Source organism: Natrix helvetica (assembly GCF_964273705.1).
Source record: "Natrix helvetica genome assembly, chromosome: 1".
Taxonomy (NCBI): Eukaryota; Metazoa; Chordata; class Lepidosauria; order Squamata; family Natricidae; genus Natrix; species Natrix helvetica.
Window position 1 is genome coordinate 310,849,975 of NC_138548.1, and position 27,270 is coordinate 310,877,244.

At 42.1% G+C, this 27,270-nt stretch overlaps 2 protein-coding genes across 2 annotated transcripts in view; both read left to right on the forward strand.

The window, feature by feature from the left end:
* The first annotated feature begins 2,185 nt into the window (after positions 1 to 2,185).
* On the forward strand, positions 2,186 to 14,399 carry LOC309385099 (protein SPMIP1). Its single transcript, XM_081939197.1, has 2 exons — positions 2,186 to 2,648; positions 13,334 to 14,399. The coding sequence occupies exons 1-2, from the start codon at positions 2,219 to 2,221 to the stop codon at positions 13,450 to 13,452; spliced, it is 549 nt and encodes a 182-aa protein (XP_081795323.1). The 5' UTR covers positions 2,186 to 2,218; the 3' UTR covers positions 13,453 to 14,399.
* Positions 14,400 to 24,184: 9,785 nt separating this feature from the next.
* Positions 24,185 to 27,270, forward strand: part of ABHD6 (abhydrolase domain containing 6, acylglycerol lipase) — a 74,813-nt gene continuing 71,727 nt past the window's right edge. Inside the window, exon 1 of the mRNA XM_081939270.1 lies at positions 24,185 to 24,269. The gene's annotated coding sequence lies outside the window, so the exon portion shown is untranslated. The remainder of the gene's footprint in view (positions 24,270 to 27,270) is intronic.

Consider the following 27,270-nt stretch of genomic DNA (forward strand, 5'->3'; position numbering starts at 1 on the left):
CCATAGGTAGCCTAAAGCTATTTCTATTGAGATTGGCTACAATAACAAGAATCTTGCAAGTCTGGATGTGTACTCTTCCTCCTCATAGTTCACCAAATTGGGGTGTTTTCTGCCTGAATCACTTCCAGATGCTATCTGGATGTTCTGGACTTAAAAAATGCTTAGTCCCAAATGCCTAAGAAACAGAGCCTGAATATGTTTGCCATGGTAACCTACCTTAATCTCTGTAATATTGGGGTATGTACAGAGGAGAATACCATATTTTTTCGGAGTATGACGCACCATGATTTTGAAGAGGTAAATTTAAAAAATTGTTTTTGCACTCTGCAGGCCTCCCAAGCACTCTGCGTGCCTCGTTTTTTGGGAGGCTTGTAGAGTGCTCCTGGGAGCTGGGGGGGGGGAAAGCAAAAACTGCCCATTTTTCGCTCATTTCTGTCCTCCCCAGCCCCCAAGAGCACTCTGCAAGGCTCCTAAAGGCTCTGCATCGCCATTTTGGTGAAGAGGTGGGGTTTTAGAAGGCCAAAAATGCTGCATTGAGTTTATAAGACACACTCAGATTTTCACCCTCTTTTTTGAGGGAAAAGGGTCCGTCTTACACTCCGAAAAATACGATAATCAAAATAATAAAGGACCTGGAACAGATTAACTCATGAAAAATTATCAGAAGCATTAGGTAGATTTAACCTGGACAACAGAAGACTTGTGAGGAGATACGACAGCTGTCAAATATCTAAAGTGTGTTTATGTGGAAGTTGAAGTAGAACAATTAGGTGTTGTTACATGGGACAGGACAAGAAACTCTGGGTCTGAATTACAAAGAAGTAGACTTTAGACATTAGGGGAATTTTTTTCTTAATAATAAGTTAATCTCCTGTTGGATGGTGCAGTCTCTCTCATGGCAAGAGTCTGATGTTAGAAGTAAAATGTATGACAAAAATTATTTTGTCCTGCTTTCAGTAGTGGAAGCAAGGGGATAAAAATATTCATTTCTTCTAGCCTGGCTTACTGTTATGACATGTTTTCTAATAGAACATGGAAATTATATACAGCTACCACAAACCCTGGTATTCTTTTTGCCATGCCATGGCATAAGACTTAATTGAAGGTTGTGTCTCAAATTAGTCACAGTTTACCTCCTGAAAACAAAACACTCTCATTTCTTCCACTGTATGATTAAGCTTTACCAGAAGGAAAGCACCTGGTTGTTCTGGAGTTTTCCCTTTCTCTAGCCTTCTTTCTCCCCTTCTCACTCCCTATCCCCCTGTTCTTGGCTGAATTCTGGTTGGACTCAGATTCATGATTGCAAAGGGCAACCATTCAAATGCACACTGAAGGGCAAACGAGATATTTATCTGCTCCAGATTTAGGACGTGTGCTGGTACATGTCTTGGAGAAGGTGTACCTTTGCTATTAAGAAGGGGGCTCCGTAGAAAAAGTGAGTTTTAAAAAGGTGATGGAATACAAAAAACAGTTGAAATGGCCCAGTTTTGTGGGGCTGAATAGGGCTGAACAAGAGCCAGTTTTGCTCTCTCAGGGAAAAAAACACTCTCCACCCAGGAGAGTAGCCAATGCAACATTTTGGGGCTTCTGCTGACAGCCATTTACATTTTCCCTGGGTTAGTTCCAACTTAAAGCCAAGGATTTTCCAAATGTATTTGCAAGGGGAAATACATTTGGCAAATCCATTGCTTGCTTATGTACAATTTAAAATCAAGATCAATTGTTACAATTGTCCTCCTGTGTGTGTGTGTGTGTGTGAGAGAGAGAGAGAGAGAGAGAGACAGACAGACAGACACACACACACACACACACACAGACACACACAGAGACAGACACACAGAGAGAGAGAGAGAATGAGAGAGAGAAACAGACACAGAGACACATTGACAGGCACAAGTGTTCAGGGAAATGCCTTTGTTGTTTCATTTTGGTTTACAAGCCCTGCACAAATTGTCAGTTGGATTTAAGGCCAATTCTTGCACCAAAATCAGCACTGTGGGCCTTTGGCATCTCTCACCTTTCATGCACAGACAACCTTAATGCAACAATAGCCTAGCAACAGTGGTGGGGAAACGAGGCAAACCATTGGCCTGTAATTTGAGCCTGGCTTCACAGACCCTTTTGTGCCTGTTTCCTTGGACACCAGAAGCAGGAAGTGATAAGTTATACCAAGCACCTCCAACAATCCTGCACCAGCGCTTGCCTTTGCTTGCAGGCTATGAGGGGCGTACTAACTAGCCAGGAACAGGATGGCTGGAGGGAACTGATTAAGAAGGAGGTTTTCTGCAGGATCAGCTGGAAGGCAAAATATGGACGAAAATACCCCCAGCGCCTGCCCGATCATGGCATCTCCAGGCAAAAGTGTTTGCTGCCTGACATCTACCTTCCCAAGGAGGACTCGAGCTCTAGAAATCGAGAAGGCATTCCCCAGAAGGAAGACCGCCAGGCGCCAGCAGAAGAGAAGAGTCTTCAGGAGCCTCTTCCAGAGATGAGGGTCCCAACCCCAGAGACCACACAGCTGCTATACAAGGGCTTCTCCCATGAAGGCAAAGGAAGACAGAAGTACCTCAAAGAGAGAATGAGAAAGTCTCCTGAAGAAAAATTTTATTATCCGGTGCTGTCTTCATGGGAGTATGGTTGGCGCTTAGGTAAGCAGGACTTTCCACTCTGATGCTCCCTACAATAGACCCAATTTATTGATGGCAATTCAACCCTAGCTCCTAAGATTTCAAGTCCCTCTTACTAAACAAGAGAGTCTTTTCCCACTTGCTCCCATGACATCCCCTTCCTCTCATTTCCCACCAATTAGCCAAGCTTAGTTGGACTGGAACTCAAGTAGCATTTCCCCCATTATTCCAACAGTATCCAAGAGCAGCCTCAAGGTGTGTAACATTTTGGTCAGCCATGGCCATGGAAGATAGTCAGTAACTGTAGGGACTGAGAACAGAGGTGAGAAATAGTGGGAAAATAATGATAGGTATTAGTAGTAATGGACACAGAAAATTTCATGGTTTCTACTGACTCAATGGTGGATAGAGAACCATTCAACTCAACCAAGAAAAAGGAATATCTATGCAGTGGTCAGAACATATCTCCGCATATTAAGCTCAGAGGTATTCAGCCAGTTCTGAGAGAACCGGTAGTGGAAATTTTTAGTAGTTCGGAGAACCGGCAAATAGGCTGGCCCTGCCCCCACTGCCTCCCAGCCTCCCAGCTGATCTTCTTTTATTGCCCTGAACAGGAGAACGGAGCTGGAAAGCAGGTTAGTGGGGTGGGGAGGGAATGGGGATTTTGCAGTATCCTTTCCCTGCCATGCCCGCAAAGCCAAGCCAAGCCACGCCCACCAAGCCACGCCCACAGAACCGGTAGTAAAAAAAATTGAATCTCACCACTGATTAAGCTGCATTTGGATGCTAGAATAACAGGCACCCCTCATGGAACTTTCCTCACATTCCTTCCTCCCTGAATTATTCCTGTTTTTGCTGCCCATCTCCTGCACCCTTATCTGGGTTTGTAAAGGTTTGTTTGCCCTTTAGCTCATGGGCCTTCCTTCTTTCTTATTTCTCCTCCTTCATGTCTACTTCATTCTCCTGTCACATGGCATTTTGTCAGGAGTTGAAATCTGAGGTTACCAGCACTGGATGGTGGGATTCAGCCAGTTCGCACCACTTAGGGAGAACCGGTTGTTAACTTTCAGAGCAATTTGGTAAACTGGTTGTTGGAAGAAATCATTAGGGCAGAGAACTGGTTGTTAAATTATTTGAATCCCACTACTGATATACCCCTACCTAATAACTACATAATATAGATTGCCTTTGATGGAGCAAAGAGAAACTTCTAATTTGCCTGGAGTTTTGCTTCCCAAATCTGGCAATGCTAATAAAAAATCCAGGAATCCTACATATAGAGAGAGGGGGAGGGAGAAGAGGAGAAGATAGATCCAGTTGTGTATATGTAAAAGAGAAAAGTGTGTATAAGAGGAGGAGGAAAGAAAAAGGCCGTGTTGGTTTGCTGGAAAGGTTTGCTGGTTACTGAAACGGAATGTAAAGGCAAAGCTGCACCAGAATATTTTGCCCAGGGACATAAAGATAAACTAACATTAGTTAGTTTATCTAAGACATCAAAGCAAAATATTCTATTTAAGACAGAATGCCAAAAAGAGTCCACATTCATAACCAGAGGTAGGCAGAGAATGGAATGGAATGGAATGGAATAGAATAGAATAGAATAGAATAGAGTAGAGTAGAGTAGAGTAGTTGGAAGGGACCTTGGACGTCTTCTAGTCCAACTCCCCTGCTTAGGCAGGAAACCCTATACCATTTCAGAAGAATAGTTGTCCAATCTCTTCTTAAAACGTGCAGTGTTGGAGCATTCACAATTTCTGGAAGCAAGTTGTTCCACTGATTACTTGTTCTAACTGCCAGGAAATTTCTCCTTGTTTCTAGGTTGTTTCTCTCCTTGATTAGTTTCCACCCATTGCTTCTTTTCCTGCCTTCAGGTGCTTTGGAGAACAGCTCGACTCCCTCTTCTTTGTGGCAGCCCCTGAAATATTGGAACATTGCTAGCAAACATCAGTCACTGGGTTGGGGACATGAACTGCAAAGAAAACTGCTTTTGAAAAGTTGGCTGGGTTACAGAAAGCTGCAGAGACCTGGTCTCTGCAGGCTTGAGGACTATGTATCTATAGATGTTTTCTTACTTGGAGGTGCATGTAGTAAAATGTCACTGGTCATGAATGTCCTCCTCTCCTAAGATATTTTACTGTTCCCTGTGGCTGCCACCAGCCCAGCCATTGCTAGTCAAAGCCCAGTTGCACTGCTATCCCTTCCCTCCCACTCTTCCACCTGTTAGGGCCTACGTAAGGCTGGGAGGTGTCCTGCTGGGCTTCCAGAGTCTTCTTTTCGAGGGATCTACTATTAGTGAACCCAGCACTCTCCAGAAATACCATTGACAAGTTCAGCGTCTTAACCACTGAGCCACGGCATCCCTTTTATAAAGACATATAGACACATGGAAAATTACTTTGCCCAGGGATCAGATCAAAGTACTGAAACATTTGCTTACTTATCTTCTGAACTTTGCTTTATTGCAATTTGGAGTGATTTTATTAGCTTATACGCAGAAATCAGAACAGCTATTTGTGTGTGGTAGTGGTGGCATTACCATCACCACTAGAGCCAGGTGGCTTTATATAGTGCTAAAATAAATAAAGTAATGTAAATATATTGTTTGTTTTTTGACCACAAGAATTTTCCATAAAGTTAAGTTGACTAGACTAGGGTTTTTCAATATTACTAACTTTAAGATGACTCCAATTCCCAGAATTTGCCAGCTGGCTGGGAAATTTTGGCAGTTGAACTACAACATCTTAAAGTCCAACATCTTAAAGTTACTAAGATAAGAAAATCCTGATTTAGAGCCTCCCTAAATTGATGCTCCACAGATGTATTGAGTTTACAACTGACAGAAATCTCAGCTGGGAATTCCAGGCTTTCAAAGGGAGTATACCTGGAAAGCAACAGGTTATGTAAGGAAGGTCTGGGAACCCCCACACAATGTCCTTCTGAAGCTGTTTTTAGCCTTGTTCAGTTTGAGATTTGCTGGCCAATTTGGCATTGCTAGGAGAAATAATTATGCTTGCTCAGCTAATCACTATAAATTCATTTTTAATGATGGAATCTGAATAAAGTTCCAGTGTCTTCAATGGAGTCGTAAGGCCTAAGCATAGATCTGTTTTTATCATGTCAGGAAGTTGACGACATGTTTATCTTCATCTTTTCTTGTCTGCTAATGAATCATAGCTGTTTTACAATGCAAACTGGACATTATGTCATTTAACAAGTGGATTTCTGCTCAACGTTATTCAGACAAGTTTACCTTGATAACTACAATTGCAGTCTCTACAAATGTAAAGATGTCTACTTGAAAATACAGGAACATTTTCTGCATAGCATGTATTGTATTTCTGCAGAGTGTGTTGCTGTTATAGAGGTGGGCATTGAATTTCCCCTCCACAAATGCTTTTTATTCTGTTCACCAACCCCTTCCTTTGGCTTCCCTTCAAATTGTACAAATCTTATTATGTCTTGAATAAGTTCTGTTTTTATAATGGGTTGTTTTTGTGCATTATTGTTTTACAAGGCATATTTTGCTCATTGGGAGCTATAAAGCAGCAGATCCTTAGGCCAGAGTCCCCAATCCCCAGCACCGGTCCACAGCATGCCAGATGTTGTTATGTATTATAGTTTTCCCTCTGCCTGTTTCACTAGGGGGCGCAGTGCTTGACGCTGATTGGTTGACTGTTTGACAGCCGGCATATATAAAGGGCTGTCAAACAGGACTCAGCTGTTGCCAGTTAGCTGAGATGCGTGAAATGTGAAGTGCCACGTTTGGCAACCTGTTAGCAATAAACTGTTAGCAATTGTTAAGTCCTGGCTCGCCTCCGTTTGTCCACCCGTGTTCTCCCAGCTAGAACATTGGCGACGAAGGTGGGATCAACAGGCGGAGCCCAGGCAGAGCTGTGAAAAGTCACTAACCTATGAGCTAAGTCACTGAGAGCTGAATTCCCCTCAGGGAATCACTCGACGAGAGGTCGAGTGAGTCACTTGCCTGCGAAGACTGCCTCTGGTTAATCGACGAAGAAGTTACCTCAGAGATGGCCTCAATGAACACACTAGCCACTTTTAATGCAACCGCAGAGACTTGGGGCTCCTATATTTCCCATTTTGAGTGTTTTTTTTAGAAGCCAACGGCTTTACAGACCTAACTGAACAGCGGAAAAAGGCATGTTTCCTAAATTTATGTAGTACGGAGATGTTTAATCTTGCAGAGACCCTAGTTGCCCCACACTCCGTCCATGATGTGACCTGGGATGTTTTAATGTCCAAGTTAAAGAATCATTACGTCCCAGCGCTGTCCCGCACAACGGACAGATTTGCATTTTACAGAAGGGTCCAGCTTGAGGAAGAGACAATAAATGACTATGTGGCTGCTTTACGAGTCACAGCTGTTCATTGTAGATTCAAAGATTTAGATGAAGCCCTGACAGACCAGATTGTGGGGGGTGTTAGAGACCTCCGTATACAATGCCGCCTGCTGGCCAAACCTGAACTCGACTTACAGACGGCCCTGGATGAAGCCTGGGCGTTAGAGCTATCAACGAAATCTACGGAGGAAATTTAGAAATTCTCCAAACCACAACCCGCAGATAAGACTACCGAGGTGCACCATGACAACGTTATCGATGACACCGGGGCCATCGGAAATGATGAAGTACATCGCCTATGGGGTGAGCAATCCAAAGGTCGGCAGGGTAAGGCCATGTCCTGAACAAATTGCCCAGGGTGTGGGGGTAGGCACGATAGAGCGGACTGTCGTTTCAAAAAAACGTCCTGCCTCCATTGTGGTAAAAAGGGCCATTTAGCAAGGGTTTGTAGGGCAGCTGCGCCTTGCGCAACTGCTTTAAAAGGGAACTCTCCCAGCACCAGCCAGGGTTTCAGAAAACTCTCCAGTTTTGGTAGGAACGTAGGGTTCAGGAAGCAGGATTCCTGTTTTGCAGTCAGTGAGGACAGGGACGAGTCTGAAGTAGATCAGATTATCCATGCCCCGAGGGGAAAAATATTCCTCACTGTTAGACTGGAGGGCAAACCCTGTCAGATGGAGGTAGACACTGGCTCAGCCGTGTCTATCATATCTTGGGCAGGGATTAAGAGACTTGTGCCAGACATCTCCCAAGTGAGATTGAAACCGTGCCCATTAAAGTTGAGGGATTTTCAGGGAAATCCCATTCCAGTGCTGGGGAAGTTTTTCTGTAGGGTGTCCTTTAAACAATATCATAAGAGGCTTCCTCTTATTGTTGTCAAGGGTCCCAGGACAAGCTTGTTAGGTTTGGAGTGGTTTGAAGCCCTGGGTCTGGCCATAACGGGAATAGATCAAATTCAGACCACTCCATACCTTGACATGCTAATCAAAGAATTTCCCGAAGTTTTTTGGGAAGGATTGGGAAAATACACTGGTACCCCAATTTCTTTTAACCTAGACCCCCAGGTACCACCACGGCGTCTGAAGCCGCGTAGGGTACCATTTGCTTTAAAACCTAAAGTAGACGCAGAAATAGACAAGTTATTGGCCCAAGGGGTGTTAGAGGCTATTGATCATGCCCATTGGGAAACTCCCATTGTCACACCAGTTAAGCATGATGGCTCTGTGCGCATCTGTGCTGATTTTAAATGCACTTTGAACCGTGTCTTGCAGCAGAGCGCAAAGCCCATGCCCGTGGTGCAGCATTTGCTGCACTCCCTGGGTCAGGGAACCATATTTGCGAAGCTTGACCTAGCTCAAGCATATCAGCAGTTGCCTGTGGATGAGGCAACTGCTGAAGCCCAGACTATAGTTACACATAGGGGCGCGTTTAAGTGTAACCGTTTACAATTTGGGGTCAGTGTAGCACCAGAACTTTTTCAAAATTTAATGGAAAGGCTGCTACAAGGGATACCAGACGTCATTCCCTATTTTGACGACATCCTGGTATCAGCCCATTCCCTGTCCAACCTCCTGGCCCGATTGCGAACCATACTTCGGCGTTTCCGTGATGCTGGCTTAAAGCTTAAAATGACCAAGTGCCAGATTGCAGTTCCCCAAGTCAAATTTTTGGGTTTTTTAGTGGACAAGAAAGGAATTCATCCAACCCTTGAGAAAGTGCGGGCTATTAGTCAGGCTTCTCCGCCTACCTCCAAAGCCGAGCTTCAAGCTTTCCTGGGTCTGCTCAATTTTTATAATATTTCCTGCCTCACAAGGCGTCTGTTGTGGAACCCCTGCATAGATTGCTAGACCGCTCAGCGAAGTGGGTTTGGGGCAAGAAGGAAGCCATAGCTTTTGACAATGTTAAAAAATTCTTAACTTCTGAGAGTGTCCTGCTCCAATACGACGAATCCCTCCCTGTGGTTCTAACTTGTGATGTGTCTCCTTACGGGTTGGAGCAGTCTTAAGCCATCGTCTGCAGTCAGGTCTAGAAGCCCCTGTGCCATTTTTCTCTCGCACCCTGTCTTCGCCCAAAAGGAACTATAGCCAGCTAGATCGAGAAGCTTTGGCTATAGTAGCCGGGGTGAAGCGTTTCCACTCTTATCTCTATGGCCGTCATTTTCACATAGTGACGGATCACAAGCCCCTACTGGGCATCATCGCTGGGGACAGACAAACACCCCAAATTCTATCTCCCAGATTCATGAGATGGATTATGTTCCTGGCTGCCTACAACTATACCTTGCATCACAGACCGGGGAAGACATTTGCCATGCCGACACCTTGAGCAGGTGCCCCTTGCCCATCGCAGTGAAAGACCCAGCACCTGCCTCTGAGGTTTTGCTGATCGACGAGATGCAGTTACCAATAACAGCAGCTGATGTGGCCGCGCACATGAGTCGGGACAAACTACTCGCCAAGGTGCTGGCTTGGACTGAACGGGGATGGCCACCGAAACCACTGGGCACCGAGTGGCAACCCTTTTCAACCAGGCAATACGAACTCTCTTCTCAGCAGGGTTGCCTCCTATGGGGTGGCCGAGTGATCATTCCTGCCTCCCTGCGAGAAGCGGTGCTGACAACTCTTCACGAAGGCCACCTGGGCATAGTCTGGATGAAGTCACCAGGACATTGTGAGGTGGGTCTCTGGCTGTTCAACGTGCCAGGAGTCCCGACCTGCCTGTCCCAGAGCTCCCATCCAGAATTGGGAGCAGCCAAGGGCTCCGTGGTCCAGGACTCATATGGACTTGGCAGGCCCAGTAAAGGGCCAATCTTTTATTGTTATTGTTGATGCTTATTCTAAGTGGGTTGAAATTGCATTATTGTCTACCACCACTGCCCCTGCCATTATCAAGGTGTTAAGGAGGTTGTTCGCGACCCACGGGTTACCTGATCTGGTTGTTTCTGACAATGGGCCCCAACGCCACCCTGAGTCCTTTTGGAGAAGGGCGGCATATAAATCCAAACAAACAAACAAACAAACAAAACAAACAATTTACTGCAGCATTGCTAGACACTTTCTTTGCCAGGCTAGGGGTCCGACACGCTTTTGTAGCCCCCTTCAACCCAGCGGCCAATGGCCTAGCAGAACGCGTGGTCAGATCAACGAAAGAAGCACTGGCTAGGTTTGGCCCCCTCAATTGGCAGGAAGACATAGACACGTACTTGCTATGGCAGCATGCCACCCCATGCTCCATGAGAAACAAAAGCCCAGCGGAATTATTAATGGGTCGGTGACTCAGAACAACACTAGACAGGCTACACCCAGAATATGCCACTTCAAAGCCCTTAGACTCGCACAGTCAGCTTAAGGGTTTTCCATTAAACGCACCAGTCTATGCACGGAATTACGCCGGCCACCCACTATGGATCCCGGGGTTGGTCAGAAAATCATGGGCCCCTGCTCGTACCTGATAGAACTAGAGGATGGCCGAGTACGGAGGCGCCATATCAATCAGCTACGAAATCAGCAAAGGGAGTCAAACATGGCGGGGGAACAACAGGGCCTATCCAATGGGCAAGCCATTGAGAGTTCAGAGCAAACGCTTAGGTCCCGGTCTACCTCCCCCGAGAGATCGCATAGTAGAATAGAAAATCCTAGACACTTACCTGCTCTTCCCATGAACTTCCAGCATTGACAGATTCTGAAGGGGCAAGGCCCGAGGCCATGGGAACCACGGCCACAAACCCCGAGGCAGAGGTGACTCTGCGAAGATCAGGGCGGGTCCGACGCCGCCCAGGCTATTTGGAACAGTACGCATGCATGTTCTAAGTGTGAAGGAGTGTTATGTATTATAGTTTTCCCTCTGGTCTGTTTCGCTAGGGGGCGCTGTGCTCGACCCTGATTATTTGACTGTTTGACAGCCGGCATATATAAAGGGCTATCAAACAGGGCTGTTGCCAGTTAGCTGAGACGTGCGAAATGTGAAGTGCCGCGTTTGGCAACCTGTTAGCAATAAACTGTTAGCAATTGTTAAGTCCTGGCTCGCCTCCGTTTGTCCACCCGCGTTCTCCCAGCTAGAACATGGGCCATGCAAACAAATGACGCCCCACCTATGGGATGCAGACAGCACATGAAACCATGTCCCCTCCAGTCCATGGAAAATCCTCTCTCCACGGAACCGGTCCCTGGTACCAGAGGTGGTATTCAGCAGGTTCTAACCAGTCTGGAGAACCTGTAGCGGAAATTTTGAGTAGCTTGGAGAACCAGTAAATACCACCTCTGACTGGCCCCACCCCCATCTCTTCTCTGTCTCCCAAGTTCCAGCTGATTGGGAGGAAATGGGGATTTTGCAGTAAACTTCCCCTGCCATGGCCACCAAGCCATGCCACGCCTACCAAGCCACGCCCACAGAACCGGTAGTAAAACTTTTTGAATCCCACCACTGCCTGGTACCCAACAGGTTGGGAACTACTGCCTTAGGCAATTCAAACATATTCAAATTGAGCAACCAACAAAACAGGATTCCTCTTCTTTGTCAGATAAGAGGAAACCATGGTTACATGCTAATTGTAAGCCTGCACAGATGTCAGACCTGAGCAGAACAGGTCATCACTCTCTGCAGCTATAGGTGGTGACCTCACAAGCAATCTGTCTTTCAGAGCAATTAAATCCCTGATGCACATTTCATCATGTCAGGAAACGGATAACATGTCTATTGTTCTCTTGCCTTATCAGATGATGAATTGTGTTTTCGTGCAGAGGGATCTGAACTTTGCGTCATTTGGCAGTTGGAATACTGTTAAAAATTGTTCAAGCAAGTTTACCTTTCCAAGGAAACCATGGCTAGGGCATTACGTTATGTACAGATTTGGTGGTTGATGCTTTCTATTCAAACATACCTCAGCAAACATTAAGAAGAAACTGCTTCTCTCTCTTCTTCTTCCTCCCCACTCTATCTATCTATCTATCTATCTATCTATCTATCTATCTATCTATCTATCTATCTATCTATCTATCTATCATCTATCTATCTATCTATCTATCTATCTATCTATCTATCTATCTATCTATCTATCTATCTAATCTATCTCATGTATATTTATTTATTGTTGCTATACCAAAAGCCATCAATGTGTATGAGTTAAAACATAACAAAATAAAATAGCAAGGTTCTGAGTCCTGCCAAACAACTAGATCATCCTTGCTTAGTAGATGTGGGATTAAATGCTAGTTTCTATTTGTTTTCCAATGTACCTGATGGCTGTTGGTTATAGTATGGTGGCTGCCATCTTGCTGATGTTAAGTCCCGCCCCTCCCTTGCTGCCTGTGAACATCCATAATGGTGGTATTTGCAGGTTCTGGGTTCTTTCATTGCAATTACTACAGGAGTGTTGCACATGTAAAAAAGGGGGGCAGGGCTTCCACTGCAACACCACAATGCTGCTTCTTTTAGTTTGATCCAGAGGTGGTGTTAAGTAATTAAGCTCCCCGTTAGAAGAGCGAGTATGGAGAGAAGCGTAACGAGAGTGATATGGAATAACACACACAAACCAGCATACAGAGACACTGAATAGTATAAAATCTAGTAGTTTCCTATGTAGAAATATAGAGGTATTCAGAGTCCGGTTAACAGTCCAAGTCATACACGGTTCAGTAATTCAGTTATCAAAATAGTCAGTCTAACACACAAAATATAGCTAAACAGTAGCAAACTACAGTACCTCACTATACACCGACCAGCTTCTAACAAACAGAGAGAGCTAACAACCATTCTGGCTCCCTCTTATGGCTGCTTGAGGTAACAAACCAATTACATCTCCTAATCATTTAAAGTAACAGTAAAGTAATCATAGCTTATATACATTGGCAAGCCAAGCCTAGGGTTACATCCCTAACAGGTGGTATTCAACAGGTTCTGACCAGTTCTGGAGAACCGGTAGTGGAAATTTTTAGTTCGGAGAACTGGTAAATACTACCTCTGACCGGCCCTGCCCCCATCTATTCTCTGCCTCCTGAGTCCCAACTGATCAGGAGGAAATGGAAATTTTACAGTATCCTTCCCCTGCCACATCCACCAAGCCATGCCCACCAAGCCATGCCCACAGAACCAGGAGTAAAAATTTTTGAATCCCACCACTGGTTTGATCCACTTGGCCTCCCCAGCCATATGGACAGACTCTAACCTTAAAGAAGACTGATACTGTATACAATGATAACAAAGCACATTGATACCTTTTTATTCTGTTGTGAAGGAGTTGCTTTTTCTTTTAATATTCGCAAGCCCATCTTGTTTTTAATTTTAAAAAAGAGTAAAGTATTAACTACAACTACCCCTATTTGACTTGTTAATATATCTCAACTTTTATTTCAGGAGACACCATTAAAGACATCAGGACACCAGTTCATGGAAAATCTTGCATTGTAAAGGATACTTTTTACTTCAAAAATGGGACCTTCTACACTCCATCCAAAACTGACAAATTAGCATGAATACTGGCTAAAAAAAAAAAAGAAAAAACATTCCACTATGTTGCTATATGACTGCTTACTGTGATACTAAATCAGAAGCCCTACATGACCTAGATCCAGATTTAATTGTACTCAGAGTCAACCTATTTAATCCAGCGAGGTCTAAATGAATCATGATTAACATTTCAATGATTTCAATGACTCTGTCTTAAGTTTGATCATATGCAGATCCAACTCTGGAGCATTGCCTCTATTCACAATTTCTATTAGCCTCTCTGTTATGTGCAACGTCTATATAACAGATTCATTGACATACTGCAAACACACAGATATTTTATGCAAAATATAAACAGGGACTCCGGGGGCGGGGGATTCCTCACCATTCAAGCCATAGAAGTAAAAGAGCTGAATACTTTATAAAGTATTCTTTATACTTTCATAAACCAGAGATAGCCTATTCAGTTTTAGAGCACATCGTTCTATAGGAAAATAGTGGGTTTTTTTAAAAAGAAACATCTATTGCTTTTTATGCTGAATGTATGAAGGAACAAAGAAATGAATAAACAAAAAATCGGTACAGCAACGCTCACATAATGAGTTTTTCAGTTGTAGTTTCTATTGTCTTTATGAAACTAAGGAAACATTGTCAGTGTCAGGATAATGTCAGGATTATGTTCTGCAAGTTGACTAGGCAATCATTTACAAAGGAAAGGAAAGAGATCATCCAGGCTCCAGTCCCCATCAGAGCCAAAAGAAGACTGGGGTGGGAGGGTGAAGAAGCCAGGAAAGAAATTGAAGGATTCGAATTGGCAGAACCAGTAGAAGCCACGAGGCTGTTTACATCATTTCAGGCTCTTTGTTTGTTTATAAATTTGAATAGTCAGCCTCATATCATAGGAACAATTAAGAGTCACTAGGTTGGATATGGTCTTTGATTTCCACTAATTTTACTGTAAAGAAGGTAGAATGTTTTGTGAGATGGAAATTAAAAGATGCTCAGAGGACTCCTGTACAATGCTGAGAGCAGGTTCAGAGGGAACTGAAAGATGATCTGTAAACTACTTGAGTTCTACTCTATGAGCCTCGGAGGTCAAGGTGAAAGGCCTAAGCAAGCTGGAGGGTGAACCTTGGGTGAAAGTGGTTTTCAGATCTACCTTTCCCTGCTCTGGGGGAAAAAATGAGACACCCTTTGTTCCGAACTGATGGTCCCCTGTGGATCCCAGCTGCTTCGTTCAAGACAGGGGAACAAAAGCCCTGTTGTTGCCATCACACAAGAATGTGAGAGGAAAAACAAACAAGTGTTTAAGTTTGCCTCATGGGTGCTCATGTTTTGCAAAGTGCACCAAACAGGTATGCTTAGCAAAGCTGTCTCCACACTTAGCAGATATAATTTACAGGAAATCTGAGAATCTCACACTCAGAACGTGCTTCCTGAAGCCAAGAAAAATGGCATTGCAGCCATCAGCTTATTACCACTGCTGTATATATGCTTGTATTCTTCAGTTTTTCTCACCATCTGATTTGAAAACATAGCTGATTAGATAAATAGATAGATAGATAGATAGACAGACAGACAGACAGACAGACAGACAGACAGACAGACAGACCTATCTATTCTGACTATTCTGACTGAATTGCTTTGCCCTGAAGGATAATCCCATCATCCTGGAGCTGAAGGTATTTGTTTTGTAGATAGGCTGGCCTAGTCTTTATTAATGGGCAACAAATATCTGCTGGAGGCAGGGAATTGTTTTCTCTCTTTAAAGCATGTTTCATCTTTTATCATCCAGGCAAATATAATATTCTGCCTTTTTAATATTTCCTAGAACATTTCATTCTCCTGGGAGGGGAGTGGCTTCCCACAATGCAACAGAACAAACTATTATAATGCACAATTATACAAAATAAATGTAATGAAGAAACCATCACTTTATCTCTTCTAATATACCTGAAAAGTGACTCCTTTTTAATTAAAAGGGAATGAGTTCAGCTTTGATTGGTAAATAGGTTGTGTTCATAGCTTTCATAGTCATAGGTTTCGTGCTGTGACTTGTTGAAAGACGATAGTAATGTGAAATATATTTTAGTGTGTGATTGATTACACAAAGAATGTTGTCCAAGGTGCTGCAGAGGAATAAAGGATGAGAGTCTCAGTGCACAGATTGATACACTGCTTTTTCTGGTGTGGTTAAATCACTGCTTATTCTGCGATTCAGCATGTGCTTGTTGTTGGGCTGAAACTCCATTTGTTGTTCCAGTGTTGGTCTTTTCGTTGCTCTTTAACTCTCATTCTTTTCTGCACTTCTCTTAGTTTGGCCCAGAGCCCATTTAAGGAGCTTGGGAAGTTATATTTTCCTAAGGGTGTATGGTAGACATGATGAACTACCTTAACTAGTCTATGTGAATGCAGCTCCTGTCCCTCTTGCTAGACAAGGAATTGGCAGCAAATCTTGGTCACCCAATTTCTCACAACTTAATTTAGCTTCTTGGCTCGAACATGGGCACAATGGGATAAAAACCTGGAGTGCAGATTAAAATGAAGTTGTATTATTCAATAGCCAATCACCCTTTGTCCCCATGAGACTGCACTTCCATCACGGCTGTTCAAATCTGATATTTCTTCTTCCTTCTTTTTCCCAAGTTTCAGTGGACTTTTTTCTTTGTGCTTCCTGGCCAAATGGTGGTTGTTTTTTCTTGACCTAGTATTTCTGGTCTGTCAGAATGAAGGGCTTCTGGCTGACCAGCTACTCATGCTGTGATTCTTCTAGAGTTCAGTGGTAAATTAGGTCAAGTAATTTGGGAGCAATTTTGCTTTTACAAAAGGATGGGTCATTCCAATCCTTCAGAGTAAGGTTGATGAGAACAATGATGTGCACTAAGATAAAACCTATAAGCTTTCAGATGGAATTTCATCTGGCTTTCTAAGTGATGAGTTCTAGGCAGGTTTCTGCCAAAGGTAAGCAAAAGAAGACACGAGTCTCTTGGAGAATGTTTTGGATTATATCTCCACTCCAATCTGTCTTGAGAAACCTTGAGATCTCAGTATCTCAACTCATACTGCCTTGTGAAAGTTGCTTGTTTCCTATCCTCTGCTTTTAGCAACATCTTGCCTGATAAAAAAAATCCTGAGAATTTTATGCATTGATTTTTCTTTTCAGTGGCTCCTAATAATGGTATCAGTCAGCTGTGGCAAAGACAGTATTCAGCAGATCAGCTCCACAATGTGTCGGGAGATTTTACTGTATATTCAAGGCAGTAGTGGGTTGCCAATTTTTGTACTACTGGTTTGTGCATGCTCATGCACATGTGCAAAGCTTCTGCACATGCATCCGGGCAGGTGGGTGGAGCCTCCCGCTTCCACTATTACCAGTTCGCCTGAACCAGGAGCAACCCACCTCTGATTCAAGGGGATGTACTTGTCTGAGCTGTTAACTCATGGGGGGACATAATGAGGAGACAACTGTTAAGAGAAACTCCTTGCTTCAGAAAATGTTCTTCAATATGCTCCAGTAAAAGGAGCAGCAACCATTTGGCATCTCCAAAGCCACTGGAAGCAGGACCCAGTTACCAAGCTTAAAACACAGCCTGCCTCACCCACACGCATACCACAAACCATCTGATGCATACCATTTCATGAATCATAAAAGAAAAGTTTTGGGTTTAATGTCAAAATTATATTTTCTTTCTTTTAAAAAAATATACTTTGGCTTGCCCTGGCACTTTTTGGTTACACTCCAAACAGGGCAGAACTCTTTTAATATATTTGTGTATGTACTTGTGGATTTGCTCAAGGCATTTATTCCCATGTATTTTGGAATTTGGATCTGTAAATCTTAACAACAGCACAGTAAGAAACTTTTACAATGAGAAGCATATTACTATCCATTGTCAATATCAGAGAACTGAGATAAAAATAAGCAAATTACATTCCATTAACATCAAAAACATCTATGTGAATCAAAATATATAATCCCGTGTAATAATTTTGATTGTATCACCCGCAGAAAAGTGTCCATCATGTATTGTTCACATGTGCAGTCTTTTATTTCAGGCAGCATGATAGGGAAATGCTGGGAATTGATGTCAGCGCATTTTAAAAATCCCAAGTTTGAGAAATGCTGCTATAATCAAGTTTTTTATGGTATGAATGCCCTGGGTCCTTCAAGAATTCTACAAGGAATTCTAACGATATAGTTTGTAATCTGTAACCCCTAAGTCTTTTATCAGCTTCCATCTTGAGGGAAAGGAAAAGATGCAATATCTACAACAATTTAGAAATTATCCATTTGAAGACATTCCTGAAGGATGGAAAGAAAGAAGGAGGGAAGGAAGGAAGATAGGAAGGAAGGACAAGATATCTTGGCTGGTCTTCCTATCACCCTGTATTATCTGTCTCCCTCCAACTGAAAAATCACATCTGAAAGATGAAAACATATTGGGGAAACAAGAGCTTCTATAGGAAGGCATGTCAAAGGAAGTCAATTGAGTAGGGTTGGGTTGATTGCAAGACTACAAGCATCGACATATTTTTTACCTCCTTCCAACTACTGAGGCCTTTGCTGCCATTCATATGAAGAAGAGGAATTTATTTGAAGGGAAACAGCTCCAATATTGGCACAGGTTATAGCAGCAACATTTTGTTCAGAATTTTGATTGTAATAGTAAAATCTAATATAAACTAAACTAAAGAAAAAAAGAATAGAAAGGAAAAAGGTGCAAGGAAAAAAGAAAGAGAAAAGTAAGAATATAACAAAGAAAAAGAATTATATGAAGAAGTGACTTCCAACATCATCATAAGTATTAATAAATTCAGTGATCTATCATCCTATCTAAGGTTACAAACATTTATCTCTTTACCCCATATTCCATCCCTTATCTAAAAGCAAATCCATAAAATAAATATCTTTTTAGTTCTGGTGTCAGCAAAAAGTCCATACAAATCTGCCACATGTAACAACGTATTTTGTTTTTACCTTCATTACATAAACCAGCTTTATATTCCTTTTTTTTTTACTTTGGATTATGTTAATCTTTAGTTAATTCAAATATTGTCATAGGCTTTTATTTCTTTTAATTTCTTCTTTGTCCCATCACAGAATTTTTCAAGGATCTTTTTAATGAGCCTCTTTTGTAAAGCTAATTGGAAAAAAACTTGTCTAGGTCACTTGTGTCATTTGTATTTCCCTTTTAAAATTTAACCCTCAGTTAATTTCTTTTGTAGACATTGTGAAACATCTTTTCAAATCCATTCTCTTAGCCTGGAATTATATATCCGTTTTCAATGTTAATACTCTGTTTACTACATTCTACACTAGTCATTTCTTCAGTAATATATTTGAGATGTTTACCTACTTATTTACTTGTTTGTTTGTTTGTTTGTTTATATGCTGCACACTTTGTTATCCATAGAAGCAGACATTAGTATTGGCATTGTTGATATTTTGGCTAGACTTTTCTGATTCCATTCTTCAAAAATTTTCTTCAATATTTTTATTGTTATAATGCTTTGCGTCATCTTATAGATTTATATATCTTTTCTCTTTCTAAAATCTTTTGTCGGCTATAATGTCCATTTTTTAAAATAATGAAATTGATTTTCTTTATTAAATCTTATAAAAACCAAAAACAGGATGTATATCCCATGAGATTTGTTCTTTATAATTAATTCTGAAGTCTTATTGTAAAAAATTTCAATATTCCGTATTCTCTCAGGATAAGGACAGAATCCAAGGAAATGGTCCATTCATCAGATTCTCGGTCTTTACTGTGGTGGTTGGCTATGCCATCACTAAATCATCTTAAATTCGCCATACTTCCCCCAGAAGCAATTATTGAAAGTTCAGGTAGTCCTCAATTTACAACAGTTCCTTTAGTGTCCATTCAAAGTTACAATGATACTTTCATATTCATGACCTTTGTAGCATCCCCATGATCATGCGATCAAAATTCAGATGTTTAACAACTGGTTCAGTTGTCAAACCATTGCAGTGTCCCAGGGTCATGTGATCAACTATTGCAACCTTTTGGCAAACAAAATAAACGGGAAAGCCAGATTCACTCAACAATCGGATTACTAACTTACCTGTTGCAGTGATTCACTTAACAACTGTGGCAAATAAAGTGGTAATATGGGACAAAAATCACTTAACAAATGTCTCACTTAATAACAGAAAGTTTGGACTTCATTCATAAGTCGAGGACTACCGGCATTGAATTTTGGAGTTAAAATTTGAGGCAACTGAGGAAAGTTTTCATCTGGCTTACTCAGTGCCACATTCTTTTGACATTTTCAAGCCACTTTTCAACTCCTTCATGCTACATTTTATTGCTACCCACAAAACTTTACCAGGGAACAATATTTTCATCAGAATAATTTTGCTCTCAAGATTTGGGGGACTATAAAGATTTCTGTAGAAACATTTACCCTTCAGTAATTTTTCTACTGTATAAAACTTGTTTAATGTTCATGCTGTAGGTAATAAGAATTCGTCTGATTCTTGCTTTGCCCCCTCCCCCTCTCATGCTGAACCAGATTAACAGAATTGGAAGGCACCTTGGAGGTCATCTAGTCCAACCCAAGCAGGAGACCCTACACTATTTCTGTCAGGTGGCAGTCCAGTCTCTTCTTGAAACCAAGCAAGCTAAAGACTCAGGGGCCTCATTGGGACAATTTACCGAGTGGTTTTTGTGTGTGTGTGTGTGATTTAGCCATCTTGGGCAAAGTCAGTCCATTTTGTTGATGTATGATTAAACATATTGTTCAACTCAGGGAAAAAAAGTGAATCCAATAAGCCAATTATTGGCTCTCGGTCCTGCAAAGTATGCAAAGGTTTAGCCACTAAGCTAGCCAGCTTGGGATTTTGACAGTAGGTAAAGTTAAAGGCAGATGTCAAGTGAAATTTTCAGCATGGCATGGCATAGAATAAAGTAGAAAATTACTGCAAATGTTGAGTTATGAGAAGAAACAAAGAAATCAGACTCTCAGGTTCCAGTTTGGGAAACAAGGAATAAATAAACCAACAAGTAGTTCAAAGTGTAGATTGTATTGTTCCCCTTGACGCGCCAGCACGTTCTAAGCATCTCCCAGTAAAACACCAGAGTGAATTGAATTCAGAGCTACTGGAGTGTTCCCTTCCACCATTTAAATGTTACCGTGGCTCCTCCCCACCCCCTTGGCATGCCCCCAACAGCTCCTGCAGCCTTAATTGGAATGTAGGCTTGTCCCACGCACAGATGCTGAGACCAGCTCAGTTCGCATGCTCCAAATCCGAACAACAGTTCAATCTATCAGCTGGGAGTTGGGTATCTGACCCAGCGGAAGAACAATCCCCTCCTGCATGCAGGTACTTGGTAGCCCCCCCCCCCCGAGTGAATGGTAGCCTGGATTGCACGGTGGGCTGACATGCTGCCTTCCTACCATGGAGACAGCATCTGGAAAAGAATATTCACAATGAGACGGGTACAATCTAGTGGATTTTCCCCCCACCCGGTTTTGTCAGTTTCTTTCAGTAGAACCTGGTGAGCAACCAATTTGTGTTCATATCTTCCCGGAACCCCCAGAATGCCTCCGATAATGGGTATCCTTTCCATAATACTAAATACTGTACACGACCCTGTGTGTTCTTGCATCTAAGATGTTGTCTACCTCAAAATGTCTCTTCTCCTCAACACACATGGGAGGGGGTGGACCGGGATGGCGATCTCTCAATTGAGAAGTTCAAATGGGGTGGAGAAGACTCTGGGAAAGGGGCCAATGTACTTAGGCGCCAGCTTCCTACAAGGCATTTTTAATTTTAAATACTTAGTCGATAGGTATACCTTTTGTCCTATCTGGTAATCGGGTTGCTGGTTTCTTTTTTTATCAGCTTGATATTTATACCTGTGTGCTGATTCACTCAAGACCTCTCTGACTTTCTCCCACACACCTTGCATTCTCTTCAACCATTCCTGTACTCCAACTTCATCAAGGAGTGTTTGTGGGCATTTGGGAATGGGTATAAAATCAGTTCCTGTAGCCATTTTGAATGGGGTAAAGCCCCGTACTCTGATGGACAGCGTTGTTATATGCGACTTCAGCATAGGGAAGCAGTTCTACCCAATCAGATTTCTGGTACCCAACATAACAGTGGATATACTGCTTCACCATCACATTGACTTGTTAGGCAGCTCCGTTAGTAGCAGGATGGAATGCCAAACTAAGCCCTTGTGACGACCCCACCATAGCCAGAAACTGTCACCAAAATTTCGCGGTAAATTTTACTCTGCAATCAGACACAATCCTGTGTGGTATCCCATGGAGGTGATAGACATGGGTTATAAAAAGCTTTGCTTCTTGGCAGACGGCAAGCCTGAACAAGCCACAATATGGGCTTGCTTTGAAAATAGGTCAATAATTGTCCATATGATTGTATTGCCCTGGCTGTCTAGCAAATCTACTATAAAATCCAGCCTATCTCCTCCCATTGTCTCCTAGGCATTGCCACTGGCTGCAATAGTCCAAAAGGTTTCCCTGGCTGTTTTCTCATAGTCGCACATGTCATGCAACTGCAGACGTAGCCTCAATGTCATTATTGCACTGAGGCCACCAAAATTGGTGGTTTGTTAAGTGCAAGGTTTTGAGAAAACCAAAATGACCAGCTGCTCGTGCATCATGGCAATGCATTAGTACCTCTAACTAAAGGGTTTTAGGGACATAGATCTTATTCACTTTCCAAGCTAAACCATCTCTACCACTAAGGATGCTCTGATTCTCCTGGAACCATTTGTCCGTTGGCAACGCTGCCTGGATGGCCTGAGTGATATTTCAGCTCTGGTCCTATGATTGGATAGCTTCTGATGAGTTCCTGACTGCCAGCTGGTTCTTTGGGAACAGCGGGATAATGGCCTCCACTACATCCTCCCTCCTGCTGGCATAATGGTTTTCAAGGAATCCGCATCCACCAGAAAGTTCTTACCCCCATGGATGTATTTCAACTTAAAGTTGAAGCATTGAAAATATAATGCCCAATGGGCCTGTTTGGGTGAGAGTCGGCATGGCATCTGGACAGCTTCCAGATTTTTGGGATCTGTCCAGAGTTCAAATGGCAAACCTCCTCCTTCCAACAGATGATGCCATGTGAGCAATGCCACCGAACTGCAAATGCCTCCATTTCCAAGACAGCCCATTTGTGTTCGGTGTCATTCAATTTGCGTGAGGTGTACGCACAAGGTTGTAATGCCCCTTCCTCATTGGCCTTCAGTAGAACTGCTGTGACTGCTATGTCACTAGCATCATCTGCATGATGGAAGGTTTGGAGGGGTCTGGATGTTTTAACACTGGTTCCCAGCCGAATAAGGATTTTAAATGCTTGAAGGAGTTCTGACAAGCAAGTGACCATGGCACAGGGTTCCTGGGGCGAAGCTTCCCTACGAGCTGTTTAGTTCATAACAGGTCTGTTAAGGTAAGGGCTACTCGGGCGAAGGATGGGATGAATTGGTGATAAAAGTTATCAAATCCAAGAAAGCTCTGCAATTATTTGCGGGTTCACGGAGGTTGCCAATCCAACACTGCCTTCACCTTAGCGGGGTCCATCTCAACACCCTTTGTTGATATTTGAAATAAGTAATCTAGCTGTGTTTTATGGAATTCACATTTCAATAATTTTAGGAATAACTTGGTGTCCAACAATTTGCTAAGTATTTGTCTTACTAATTGTACATGCTCTTCCAAGGTTTTTGTGTAAATCAAAATGCCATTCAGGTATTCCAGGACCCCTTTATGCAAGTGTTTATGCAGAACTTTGCTAATAAGCTGCATGAACACCACTGGGGCAGCTTGAACCCAAATGGCATTACCTTAAATTGATAACTGCCTAATGGGCAGTTGACTGTCGTTTTCCATTCATCACTTGCTTTTATTCTGACCTTATAGTAGGCTTCTCAGAGGTCATGTTTAGTGAAAATGTGAGCCTCTGCCAACCGAGTCAACATGTCTTTCATCAAAGGGAGTGGGTATAAATGTTCAACACATACCACGTTTATACCCCTGAAGTCAACACAGAGCAGTAACCTGCCGTCTTTCTTCTCCCAGAACAAAACTGGGACAGCCACACAAGACCTTACTGGATGTATGAACCTCTCTTAAGATTCTTCTCTATATATTGTCTCATCTTATTCAACTCCTGAGGGGTCATGGAATACATCCTGGTTTCGGCAGTTTTGCTCCCTGTTAGATCTCTATTGCACAGTCTGTAGCTCAGTGGAGAGGTAGAATATTATACCCTTTTTCACTAAAACTTCCTTAAGGTCTTCATATACTTGAGGATATGTTCCCTCATTTGCCCCTTGGAAAACCTCTATCCCTGGTACAGTTTTCTCATGGGGAGGCTAAGTCAGCAGCCTTCAGACCAGGTTGTGCCCCTTCAGCCATGCTTGTAAAAGCTGGAGTAACTCTGAATTCCTGTCAGGTTCCGGTTTGGCAAACAAGGAATAAACAAACCAACATGTAGTTCAAAGTATAGATTGTATTGTTCTCCTTGATGCACCGGCACATTCTAATCATCATCCAGTGAAGCACCAGAGTGAATTGAATTCGGAACTGCTGCTGAGTGCTCCCCTCCACAATTGAAGTGTTACTGCAGCTCCTCCCCACCCCCTTGGAACTTCTGCCAACAGCTCCTGCAGGCTTAATTGAAATGTAGATTGACACCCCCCCAACAGCTCCTGTAGGCTTAATTGGAATGTAGGCTTGTCCCACACAGAGATGATGAGAGCAGCTCAGTTTGCATGCTCCGAATCCAAACAACAGCTGAGAGTCGGGTGTCTGGAGTGGCAGTAGAACAATCTCTTCTTGCATGCAGGTCTGAAAATAAGTCTCAGGAGAACCTTAAGTCGGTCTCCCATCAGCCCCCCCCCCCCCCGAGTGAATGGCAGTCCAGACCGCATGGTGCGTTGGGCTGACACAGACAGGGAAAAACTACAGGGGAAGTGTTGCCTTTATTTTAAATCTGAATGAGTTTTGTTGAGGCTGTTGAGAAGTTGATCATTTTGGTAGAAGAAACAATTGATTATTTCTGGCTGCTTCTGCTCAGTGGAATGAAGCCATGTTTGGGAAATAATTTTATTGTTGTGAATATTCCCAGTTGAGTCACAAGGAAATGATTTCACTGGATAAAATAGGAATTTGTCCTGGGTTAGGAATAAAGCACAGAATCCTCATTTCCCCCCCATCTAAGCTCTGTGTTTTCTCAGTTTGAAAAAAATGCCCAACTTTTTTTGGGCTTGGTCACTCCATCAGCACCAGAGCAGTAAAAATTATAACTTTGGGACACTGTCCTGTAGCCTGAAAATAAGTCTCAGGAGAACCTTGAGTTGGTTAAAATTCAGAAATACTGGTTTGTTCTATGAAGTAAATCAAAATTTTTAAAAAAGAAGAAGTAGTGCTTTATAGTTGTCCTGTGAGCTAAAGCAAGAAAATAGGTGTGCACCCTCTGGTGGGAATGGAATGTATGACCCAAAGAGGAAATGAAGAAAAAATGTATGTAAAGGAAAGAGAACCACCTATTCCTTTATTGACAATCATAGCCCATGTTTATCTTGGGTATTAAAGTGAGCAAATATAATGAGAAGGACAAAAGAGGATATAGATCTAACTTGTGCAGTTTTTTAAAGTAAGAAAAGCTCACATTATTTTAAATTATGCAGCTCTCTTATCCCAGGAGGGACAGAATTTGCTATTTTTTGCTGGTAAAATCCTGCTTTGGGGATGGGGAATTATTGACATATAATTATGTTTTAGTTCGTATATTATTATTTTGGAAGGGCAATGATTTTTTTCTCCCTTGCGTAATTACATCTAGAAATCCTGTCAGGTGGGTTTAGATCGGACTTAATTCAGAGATGGGGACTTTTGGCTCTCTTTGGACTGCTCTTGAAGGATGACTTGCACACACTCACGCAGTGGAGGCCCTGAAGAAGTTTGCTGAGAAATGTGTTTACCAGCCTGAAGTGCACCTGATGTGATTTTACTTGGCAAGCTCTATTTTTATCATTTGTCGATCTTTGGCCTTGGAGATTTACACAAGACTAAAGTGTCAATTCCTGTGTTGTTGTTCCCTCAGCAACGTCTTCCATTGTCCCATTACCTGACCAAATCCTTTCTATAGGATAATCATCTGGTTATGCTGGTCTGCATTTTCCTTTGGCATCCATCATTCTATTTGCATTCTTGAACTGCTCAAAGTTCAAAAGCATTGATTCTGGGGACAAGAGGGAGGATAAAATGTTTTTCTTATCTGACTTTCCAAGCTGCCATGTTTAGGCTCACTTTATCAAGTTTGTTATTGTCTGTCTTTAACTCAAATCGACCAAAGGTCAAAATACATAAATGAAAGCTGAATAGTGCTGGTTTGATATAAGGAAGGGATGGGGAAACAGAAAGAGACAAGAAATATGGCAGTTCTATAACACTTTGCTGTGGCATCTTGAAAATCTTCTTTAAAGTTTTATAGAGCATTTGCTGCCCTGAGTTGCTTGATGTGGGCAGCATATACATTTAACAGACGAGTAAGTAAATAAAAATTGGATTGCTTGAGATATCAAAGCTGTTATTTGATCTCTTCATATTTTGTCTTGAGGAAAATCATTAGAGCAGATATGATCAAAGATGTGCAGAGGAAAATAGTTAAATAGATAAGGAAGCAAGAGAGGGTTGCTGACTTGAGCAAGAACACAAGCAGGACATTGTTAGTGACTTGTCATCCCCCACAGGAGGTAAATAAATAATTTTCTCTCTTTCTGGAATGACCCTGCTAGAATCAAGGGCAGAATTAATTGTATCTGTAATATAGAACACTATTGTTGAAAAGAAGAATGACAGTATAATTAAACATAGAATGGGGATGACAAAGGTAAGAGTTTAATATATATGAGCAAAACTTTTGTGTCAGTTCTTATTAAAGCTCTCCCTGAGGCAGACAATCTTCTATATATAAAATCTCTTCTCCCCCCTCTCTCTGTATGTTCCAGCATAACTCGGGCATGCCTGGGCCGCTGAAATGAAAAGGAATGAATTATATCTATAATGTCAAATCACAGTCCTTTTGACAATGATAGTGTGCATTTTGGATTCAAGTTCTGTTAAGATACAGCCTGTTGTGCCTTAAAATGGTATCTATTGTACAGCACAGTGGAGTTGCCATGGTAATGGCTTCACAGTACTCCACAAGGTGGCTCCCTTTGGTAAGGGGGATTGGTTCTTAAAAACAAAAAAACATACATGAATTTATTTATTCTTTCTCCTGGAGGTAAAGCTAAAAATGTTTATAATCAGGTTTTGTGTTGAATTAATATTATAGTGAATTTGTGAAACATTTTACTTTATAATTTGTATACTTATCTACTTATATTTTTTAAACCCTGTAAATAAAATTACTTTGATTTAACACTATAGATATAATTCACTCATTTTTCTGTCTAACACAGTATTAGGATAAATAAATATTTGGGCAACACCTGGTTATCAGCTAGTATATAATAAAAGTGTAATAACTTATTATTACTATTATTTTTAACATTGTCAGCAGGCAGTCCTTAGCACAGCTTGGTTAATTTTGCCATAGTATTCTGTGCAACTCAACTGTGCCATATTCAATAAACTATGATTCAACTATGATGAATAAACTAACCAAGTCTATATAAGCCAGTCCTAACAATCCAAAACTTTCATTGGTGGCTATTGATGAGTGAAGATTTTCTAACAAAGGGAACTAGTTATTAGAGGAAGTAGTGAGCTTGAATTTATTACATGGATTCAAACAGAAGCAGGAGATCTACACTTTTATCAGCTCTTCAGAGTAGATC